General features: G+C 44.4%; 1 protein-coding gene across 9 annotated transcripts in view; it reads right to left on the bottom strand.

Annotated features, from left to right (window-relative positions):
• Positions 1-7,546: 7,546 nt before the first annotated feature.
• Positions 7,547-10,648, bottom strand: part of EMSY (EMSY transcriptional repressor, BRCA2 interacting) — a 43,100-nt gene continuing 39,998 nt past the window's right edge. For 4 of the 9 annotated variants that reach the window (XM_088140466.1, XM_088140463.1, XM_088140467.1 and 1 more), the window contains one exon: positions 7,548-9,612. In XM_088140466.1, coding sequence (XP_087996592.1) covers positions 9,421-9,612 — 192 coding nt within the window. In that variant the 3' untranslated portion in view covers positions 7,548-9,420. Of the gene's footprint in view, positions 9,613-10,648 lie in introns of all 9 variants that reach the window. The other 5 variants (XM_088140461.1, XM_088140460.1, XM_088140464.1 and 2 more) reach the window with 2 other exon arrangements.

Below are 10,648 nucleotides of genomic sequence, written 5' to 3'. Positions count from 1 at the left end.
TATGCAAATACTAAGACTCATTATCTCAATCAAAAGGTCTGCATTTTTCCACCCAGACGCAATTGTGTTCTTTTCCTTTTCCTTTTTACAGAAATATGATCTAAGTCACTTTTTCCAAAGCCAACCACCCCTGGAAAAGACTCCCAGATGCGCAAGTTTTTCAAACAAGCAAGGAAAGACTCCTCTGGGCACCGGCCCAAACAAAGGATGCGTAACTTGGCTTGCAAGTTAAACAGTCAAAGGACACAATAAAGGGCAAGCTTTTTTCAAGATGAAAAAATGTGCTGAGGCTGCAGTGCAGACCATCGTTTATGTGGGAATAAGGGACCACGCCATGCGCGTGGTGCAAAGAATCACCGATCCGATGCTTTTGGGGTAGTGAACAACCAGATGCAGCTGTTTACAGGCCCCCCAAGTAGTGTGCTAATGTTTAATTTTTCCACTCCAGTAGAAATACCCCTCCTAAAATTAAAAAAACAAAACCAGAACCATTCCTCCAGCCCTCATAGCAACTGACAGGGAAATATTTCTATGAAAAATGGAACAAGAATGAAGGTTTAAGCACACACTCTTGATCTTCAAATGGGTGTTTCTGAGATGCATTGATAATCCAATTTCTGGATATTGAGGTTCCTTGTAAGGCTGATTCCAAGGATCTCCCAACACAGTGTGCCAGAACCTCATCAACCACATTTGCGTCTAGCACATTGGACATATCAAGCTCCTGATGTTAGTTGATAGTTTAGTTAGCGGGGAGGACCATCGTTCAGTTAACCATGGCATATCCTCTCATGGGTCTGAATATCAAAACGAAGAGGGCTAGGATTGGGCACGACCATTTCCGAAACTCAGAGCGAGACGTGAAACTGCCTGAAAAGATGAAGACTGTGAGAAGGGACTGGAGAGAAATGAATTTGCTTCGCATTTGAAGGCAAGCATATCTAACTTTGCATTTTTGAACCAATGCCTAAACTGAAATTCAACTCGGATCTGAAACCTCCCTTCCTCAAACTGTTGCCTCTTTCACCTCGTACAAAGGATAGGAATTTTGCACAAAAAGCCATTTACTAGTGAGAATAATGTACCAAAATATAACAAGTTAAGGAAAATCGCTGGCCAAAATGCGTACGTTAGGAGATGTACGGGCAAAAAAATATACTCAGATTTTACTGTGATTTCAAAATTAACCTGGAAAGGGAGCACACTGATTTTAGACTAGAAAAATACGTAAAAACTGATAGAAACAAGATGAAAGGGTCTGAAATAGGAGCTGAAGAACCCTTGTGCCCTAACAGAAGGCTCAAGGCAGTGCCATGACGACAATTTTCTCCCCCACCCCATTTGTTTGATGGGGAAGGTATAGGAAAAGATTCAAAGCGTGTATACATCCTCCATGTATGGAAAAATCCTGCTTATCCCTAATGCAGCGTTTCTCAATCTTGTTGAGTTTAAGCATGCTGACCGGGGAATTCTGGGAGTTGAAGTCCACGTCTCTTAAAGCTGCCAAGTTTGAGAAACCCTGCCTTACAGGGCTTCAACTAACTCCCTGCCCAAGACCACGTTCCAGTGCCATCATCAGGGTGGGAGCCAAACTGATCTCTGGAGGGATCTTCCCATTTTCCTTCCTTTTCTGGGCTTCAGCTTTCTTCTACCTTGGGTGACCACAGCAGCTCTGAGTATTTTCTTGCCTGTGGAATCCTTGGTGCTCTCAGAGCTGGGTGGTTTGCTTGCAGAAGTTTCATGACCCAACTAAGGAACATCGTCAGTGCGAGTGAGGGTGGGGTTTACCCCATTTATATGCAGTGGCTTTGCCCCGCCAGTGTTGGTGGGGGCATGGTTTTCTCCTTGGTAGTTCCTTGATGTATTGTTTTCTGCTTGATTATTTGTCTGGTGTTAATCCCTGCTTATCTGGGCATAGGCTGCTGGAGAGGATGTGTTCTGGTCTTTTTGTTTCCTTCTTAGCTTTCTTGTTGTCTCTTTTGAATGGTGTGTAAATGTGCTTTATCTCCATGTGTCTAATGATGGGTGATGTGCCTGAGTGTTAAGCTTCCAGGAATTCCCAAGTTACTGTATATAAACAGGGAGCAAACCCCACCCTCACTAGCACTGATGATGCTCCCTAGTTGGGCAATGAAATGTCTACAAGGCAACCACCAAGCTCAGAGAGCATCAAGGACTCCACAGTTCAACCCTGAGATACGGATATTCTCTTCAGTTGGTACCTTCTGGTCTACTTCTCACAACATGCTAAACCTGGATCAACAATGCAAGAGCTACATTGACGTAACAAGCCAATGGCTATAGCTGTTGGGACCAAGGGCTGGGGTTGGCTCCAGGTCTTCCAATCCTTCCTGACTAATTTGGAGCAAACCCCCAAGTAGAAGTGTGTCCTGATGTGACAGATGATCTCAGGGCTGATCAGGTTGTCTGGGAAGATCCAAGGAAGATGTGAGATTCCTGGGAAGGACCTGAAAATGCCCCCCTAGTGAAGTGGCACCTTGCTGGCTGTAGAGAAAACCACACAAGCAATGATCCAAATATTAGACGCCACAGGCAATGTCTTAAAATAGAAGCACATGATTAGAGACACGCAAGGGGGAAATACAATGGGATTCCCCCCCCCCCCGCTCCCCAGCCACCACAAGCAGTGAAAGTGAACAGCTTGGGTTCTGGTTCCTGTGCTTCTGCTTCAAACATGCGCTCGGCGTTCGGCTCTGTAGAAATTACGTTCCCCCCTCCATCCCACTCTTACTCACCCTTGGGAAAAAGTTGGCCAGATTTCTTTGCAAGAAGAACTGGAGCAGATTCTGGGGGAGAAAAATCAGCAAGAGGAGTTCCTTCTTAAATAAGCAACACCAGCTTCTAGCATCGTATTTGTGTGCAACGTTTGGCTGAGATATTAGAAGTATCCGAGAGACAAGCTCCCCTCCCATCAGCCCTATAAGGTAGACCAGAAAAAGAAGCCAATGCTACGAAGGTCAGGACTACTTTTATTGTAAAGCTATAGCTGCATTTCTCAACCTTGGCAACTCTAAGATGTGTGGACTTCAACCCCCAGAATTCCCCAGCCAGTTGCTAAGGTTGAGAAACACTGAGCTATGGTAACAGAATTTTGCAAGTCTGAATGTGTTTCCTCCTTCCTCCCTTTATCTTTGTGACAACTAGGGAGGGAGGGGCTTGTCTGATCCGTTTTCTCACGTTACTGTATTGGCCTGGGCTCAATCCCTGCTTATCTGACCATTGCTTGTAGTGGCTCTTCTTCCTGTCTTTCAGGGCCATTCCCTGTTCCCTCTGCACCTCTTCTCAAATCGTTTTTTAAGAGCACACTCCCTACCTACTATCAAAATTCCAAATGTGTTTGCCTACTTCTGCAATTGGCTAACTCAAAATCGAAACAAGAGAACATCAAGCTTCTAAGATCTCAAGATAACTTCAGCATTCAAGACCTTACAAAAATATAAAATCCAGAAGTTACTCTAGCTCATCCTCAACTGTAGGCGAAAGAAAGCTTCCTTGGTTCTTGGAAAACAGAAGTACAGTAGTATGAAACCAGTTTTTATATTAACACTGGGGACAATTTGAAGGTGTTGGCATATGGGGACTGGGAGGATCAATTTAAGCCAAATTAGGTAACTTTAGATAGAAGGGAAGAGCTTTCTGAGAATAAAATCCCCATTGCAACTCGGATAGAGCAAATTTGCAAAACTCTAGATGACTGCTGCAGAAAAATAGAAATAGCCAAGTTAGGGATAAAACCCCAAGATCCATACTAGGTCGAGAACACAAGCAAAACTTCTCAAAACTCCAGGAGTAGAAAGAACGATGGACAGAATTGGCCACAGCAGGCTGGAGGAAAGGTCAATTTATTGACCTGTTAATTTTTGACCCACTTAAAAATCAGTGGGATTTTATGAGTAATCTCATCAACAAAGCCAAAGTCAGGACCCTACTTTTATGTCTGGCTGCGGAGCATCAAAACAGCCCTTTAATGAAAGGACTGCCCCGCTTGGCGGTCACTTTTTAAAACAGAGGTGAAATAGAACCCATAGCTGCCCTACCTCTTGGAGTGAGTGGATGTAGGGGATCTACTCTCATAGGAAATCTGCTTGCACACAAAAGATCTGAAGTTCAAGCCTACCACCTCCATGTAAAAGGACTCACTGGCTTTTATCTGGTTGAGATCATGGCTGGGTCAAGGTAGAGGTTCACTTTGCTTTTGAAGTGAGAAGTGGTAGTGTCCATCTGCTTCGGCCATAGGGAGTCCAAGGGGTCTGTTGAAGACCTCTTGATCAAAAGATCTCATTGAAGTCTGGAGGTGGTTCACAGCACACCTCATACTTTCCGGACTATAGAATTTGGTGAACTTTGGGCTTTATCCCACAAACATGTTTAGTTCTTAAAGGAGACAGGGGTCTACTCAGGAAACAACCTCAAAGACTACAGTTCCCATAACCCCTTGCCACTAGCCATGCTAACCAAAGCTGACGGATTCGGGGATTTTAGAAAATTCTACTAGTTTAGCAGAAGAGCCAACCTGTTAAATCTGGGATATTGTAAGCATTATTTTCTGAGCATCCGTTGGCAATCCACCCTATTAGCTTCCCTTCCAAGGCCTATATAACTTGCAATGACTTTGCTGTTAAAGTTGGAACATTGACTCATGTGGTTTGAGCTTGTCCTACTATTACCATTATTGCCTACCACTATTACCATTACTATAATCATATTTGGATTTGAAATTCACAGGATTGACACAATCAGCTGATTAAACTGATCACTGCATGTCAAGGAGACCTACGATTGTCACGTTCCTAGCACTTGGAATTTATCAAGACTCTGTGGACTTCTCACACAAGGAGATGACCAAAGAATTATGATGCAATGTTGGAAAGAAAAATCTACACCTGACTTGCCCCAAGGAAAACTAATTCACCTGCTTGGGGGAAAAAGACAAACAAGATAGTTTTTGACCAATTAAATCAAACTTTTTGAAGTTGCTCTTCTTATGACCTAATTTCCCTGCATCCTTTCTTTAATATCAATATTGCATCGTCACAGCTCACAATCACGGGGGCACATTTTTTCTCTCTCTCTCCTCCACTGTGTTAAAAGGCCCTGCTCCTCCATCTCACCAGACTTTTCCAAAAGGGGGGCAGCAAAATGAAAAATACCTCCCCCAGGGCCAAACTCATGCAGTAGGGAAGCACAGTAATTACTCTTAAAGGTGAAGACTCCCAGGAGTAGAACTCCATTTCTGATGACTCAGTGGACACATCCATGTGCTTTTCTTCACAACAAAACAGAATTGCTTTCCCTTGCCTCTTCTGTTTTGGGACTTCCAGGTCTAGCCTCTAACCCTAGGATTTAGGGAGAATTCAAGTATGAACCAGGTTAGCCCTGTTTAACATTTTGAGAACAGCAAAAGTCAACTAGGAGCTTCCCCTTGTTGTGGACACCAGTCTACATAGCTCATATACAATCTCCCAGAAGCAGACATGTCTGGCTCTTACCTTTTTTCCAGAAAATTTTAACTTCCTAGTTTAGCCTAATACTGTACTTCGTGGTGCTCTCCCATCCAAGTACTTAACCTGGTTAGTTCAGCTAAATGTTGGCTAAGTGTTGCCACCTACGTAGACAAGACTCCTTCATCTGCCTTCCCTTTGATGATCTGGTGGTATCGTGCTGGCTGGTCCTTCTAACTCTTAGTTGTATGGGACTTCAGTCCCTTTTCAAACGATGCCTTAAACTAAACAGGGGGACTTCTGAAGCAAGCTTGAGTTTGATTCTGTTCTTTGATTTTTCTTATTTTGAATGAAGGGCTTGGAGAAAATGAAGAGAAGCAAAAACGAAGGTGGAGAAGGAAGGTGGGTCTCTGGCTCTCTTTCATCTTGCTGGAAAAAACTCATAATTTCCAAAAAAAGTTGGGATGCCTTCTGGACATAATCTGAAAATTACAGATGTGTGAATGTTTTCCTCCCAGCTTCTTGGCCTAATGGTGAACTTACCAAACCACTACTGTCTGTGGCTGTGCCAGAGTTAGTGCTTCAGCCGAAACCAAATCAGCTTTTAGCTAGCAGACATTTTGCAGAACGATGAGAACGCCAGCCAGCTGTTTTGTCCTCTTTTGGCAATTTGTAACTTTTTTTTTTTACAGCCAACAGCTGCTGTTCGTGACAACACTCCATCCGTATCTCTACGCATCGCCCCACGTCAGCTTTTGCAAGGGTGGATTAATATTCTTTGGCTGGAGTTCCTCAAACATTTTCTGGGGAAAAGGTTGCAACTGGGGACAAACTGGATTGTCTGTCCACCCACTCTTTGCAAAGAATCGACCGTACAAGTAGGAGGCAGTCATGCAAACTGGTTGTTATTCATGCAAACTTCGATAATACTTGGTTAACGGTTGCAATTCCCGCTGCATTTTGTAATAATCCTGGAAATCTCTTGGTGGAAGAAGCTTCATGCTTACCTTATCAGCCCTAATATTAATTATGCTGGCTCCTCCTCATCTTCCTTTTTTTTACCAAGTTGACCAATTTCTTGTAATGGATCTATTGCTGTTTTTTTCCCCCATATTTTCCTTGCTTTCTGGGGTGCAGCAAGAAGCACGTGATAAACAAAGGGGCTGGAGAGAGCCACTGCCAATGAGAGCCATTTGATCCAGGAAAGATTATTTCTTTATTTAACTGTTTTTCAGGAATAGACTGCAGGTGGCTTTCACAGCCCTGCTCTATGGCCTGAAAACTGGTGCATAATTTCCCACTCCCTCTGCAAGGGAGAATCCCACAAAAGCTGCCATGTAAGTCTCTTAATACAGCTTGAGAACCAGAAAAAATACTTCAAAACACCAACTGCCTCCAAACCAGGATCAGCCCCACCCACTTTGCATTGTGGCCTGTGGCCTCCCGCAATCTTAAGAGGCCAACCTACCTCACAGGGTTGTTGTGGCGGGGATAAAAGAAGGGAAAACCCCATGGAAGCTGGCTTGAGCTCCTGGAGAAAAAGGAGGAAAGAAATGAGACATATAAAAAAACCTGAGCAAGTTCTTCAGCTCTTATCAGCCTGCAGGTTCTTGAATCTTCGACCTGGGGAATCAAGGCATTGAATGAGAATTCTCAAGCCTCTCTTTCTGGAACAGCACCCTCTAGCAGGGGGGTCAAAAAAGTCAAGATGTCAGGCACAGCCATGCAATTAAAGCCCTGCCTGTTTTTAACATGTGTCGTGGACCCCTCTGCGCCAGCATAAGAACAAATGGAGTTGAGATGCTTCCATAACTTCCAAACTTATCTAAGAATCCAGTACGGAGGATGGTGGGGAGGGCGGCTTCCACGTGAGTCTCCAGGCCCTCGTGTACAGCAGCATTCATTACTGCCTTCTTCCAAATTTTATAGCCTGGCTGGAGCCGAACACAAGAAGGATAATTCTCACCCCTGGCCTCTGCCGGGGCCACAGAGCTTCCCCCCCACCCCGGCCCTGAAACGGCTAAAATACACTCAGCCTGCAGTGGGAGCCCTTAAAACAGATTTATGACCCTTAGGAAAAAAGAAACGTGCTAAACTTTCTCAGCCCTTGCCCAAACCAGGGGGAACCCCCCCCCCAAATCGTGACTCTATTAAGGGGGCAATGCAGCCCCTTCTATTTGACACGATAACCTCATCTGCCCCCTCTGGGTCTCCCAAGGAGGCTTGCCTTGGTATCTGTCCTGTAAGAGCCACTGAGTCACCTCTCGGGCTAGAAATCACTGCAGCGGACGCAAAGGGACAAAAGTCTGCAAGGCTTTATACAGGACGTGGCACTCGAGGGACGGTGAAGCCCATCCGAGGGTGCCCTCTGCAGCGAGAACCGAGACACGACACTTAAACAGACTTCCGGGTTTCAAACTTCAGCCAGCGGCGTTTTCTGTCTACTGGTGGTTTAATTACAAAACACTAAAATCACAATATAAAAATATTGACACAAATTGTATTAGAGCTTTCGAAGAGCGCCTACTCAAAGTAGTACTTCAGCACCGAAAAACAAAACGAAACGAAAAAGATCCAAGAACCGAACCGAACACAAACAGCAGTTCAACTGAAGGGTTGTATATACAAGATAGTTCAAAAATTGTAAAATGCTTATTTATAATGAAATCTATACAAAAAAGTTAAAAACTTCCTATGTACAGTTTTTGTGTGGGTATACGCATACTCACACACAAACACACACGCACGCGCACGCACACGTATAAAAGCCATGTCTTCATTATTAAGGTTGTTTTTTCTTGTATCTTTTTAATCTGGACTTTTTAGCCACGGCAAACCCCCAATGTATCTCCTGTGCAAACTAAAACTATTAGACTGAAGAAGGATCACTTTAAATACAGTCAAACAAAACTATTAAAAGGGCAAAGTACATTTTTAAAGTCCCCACATAATCGTAAGAAAAGTGTGGTTGTTTTTCCTTTCTTAAAAAAGTTGCGTTTAAGAATGAAAGTTGAGTCCGAATATTTATGCTTGCACCCAAATTCTACCTCAGACGTCCAATGTCCTCCATGTTAAACCAATTCTCGTTTCACAGCTTAAATAGGAAAAGATATTGAACGCTGCCTGGCTCTGTTTCACAGGCCAGGAGTGGGAAAATGAAGCATTCTTCTTTTTGGCCTAGATAAATAGAAGCAGGTTCAGGATGGGGCTCTGCAAATAGTTTCATCTGTGGGTCAGAGAAAGAAAAAAAAAATCTGGGAAGTCAGGGGAAGAGAAGCGTCATCACAGCGTGGCACCCACAATTTTGAGAATTTTGGGACAGCGTGTTTTGTTTTAAAGGCCAATATCTTGAAATTTACTTTGAAATGAAAAAGAGGCGCAGCGTAGGGAAACGGTCTCCCCGCCTTTCTCCCCCCTGCATAAGGCAGCATGTCTGAATGCTCTCTGCTATCAGTTTTGAGAGACTCGACATGCTAGTCTTTAAAACAAAATCACAAATATCTCTTTGTGATGAAAATTCGTCCAACTGCAAACTCAGACTTCGGTTTGTGGCTTCGGGAGGGGTTGGGGAGGATTAGTTTGGGTGCTGTTGTTTTTTTTTTAAACACCACAACATTTTAAGAGAGAATCCAGAATGTTGCAGCAAACGAAACTTCAATATACCTTAGTGGAAAAAATAAAAAAGAAAAATCACTGCACGTCTTTCGCGTTCTCGCCTTCAACGAAAATACATTCTACTGTCGAACGGTTGCCCCAGAACGGTCACGAGGCCTCTCCTGTCAAAACCATTTTGCGATCCCGTCTCACCAATACTGTCTCGTTAACACGCCGGCCGTCAGCGGGTTCAAAGACCTCGGATAGGCAAAGTGCTTCTTATGAATAACAGAAGAGCTTCTTGGACACCAACAGCCGGACCTCTGGCTGTTGCCTTAAAGTGCATCCAAGCATCCGAAATGCACTAGGTCTGTTCCGAACTCTGCATCGGGCTGGGCTCCGTCCCATCCTCATTGCTGCTGTCAATGTCCTGTTCCATGACGGTGTCCTCCTCGTCAAGGCGTTGACTGGTGAAGTTGTTCAACTCCAAGAGACCACTGGGTTCCACCACCACGTTGGAGGTGGAATGGCAGGCGACCGAATACTGTGGGATTGTCTGGAAGAGGGACAAAGCATGTTAGGGGCATTTGGCTGAAGGACCTTGAGTTGAAAAGGCCACCTCAGACCAGAGGATCCACTCCATTGCTCATCGGAGGAATCTACCTTAAGGTATCCCCAACAAACAGCTATCCAACCTCTAGAGACATCTAGAAGGAAAACCTCTTCTCTTTGGGCTGCTGATTCTACGGCCAACTGCTCTTATGTTTGGGAAAGTTTTCCATACTTTCCATCAGGATCTGCCTTCCTGTATGTTCAGACCAGTGTTTCTCAACCTTGGCCACTTGAAGATGTGTGGACTTCAACTTCCAGAATTCCCCAGCCAGCAGGGCTGGCTGGGGAATTCTGGGAGTTGAAGTCCACACATCTTCAAGTGGTCAAGGTTGAGAAACACTGGTTCAGACTGTGATTCTGTCCTTGTGCTGTGGGGTGATCTGCGAAAGATCACAGCTCCCCCGCCTCTGGGGCATCTTGTCAGATATTTATTTATGGATTAACTTTACAGGCTCCTGACTCCATCCCAACTCTGGACGGCATGCAACATAAAACAATAAAAAAGAGAATAATAGAGAAATTGTACAAAACGAATGTCCTGGCCCAACTCCTGGTGGAGGAGCCACGTTTTAAGCCCTTGATGCCTATAGAAGCTCTGCTTAGTATTACAAAACAGGAAGAGGAACAAAGTGAGGAGGCCAGGAGAGAAAAGGAAGGTCCCAAGTTGAACTGGACACCTGAGGACTATTGTTGTTTTATCTGCTGGATCTGCACCCACCACAGTCCGAAGGCTGTTGGCGGTTCACAACTGAGTCACATGGAACATGGTGCTACAAGGTCTGTGGTGTAAAATTAAAATGGTTCAATAACAAAGATCACACTGCTACGCAAAATGTAGAACACACTCACTCCACAACAAAGCCCAGGGGCATTATTTTCTTTTCCAAAGGCGCCTTGAAATCATTGCTTTAATAACTGGTGGAAAGCTAAAAATGGGGAGGGAGGGAGGGGGCCAATCGCATCTCCTGGAGGTGGCTATT

Source organism: Python bivittatus, unplaced genomic scaffold (assembly GCF_059951505.1).
Source record: "Python bivittatus isolate LINGU-HERP-01145 unplaced genomic scaffold, Pbiv_v1 ctg000340_np1212, whole genome shotgun sequence".
NCBI lineage: Eukaryota > Metazoa > Chordata > Lepidosauria > Squamata > Pythonidae > Python > Python bivittatus.
Note: the sequence above shows the minus strand (reverse complement) of the source record. Positions and strands in the feature narration are given on the sequence as shown.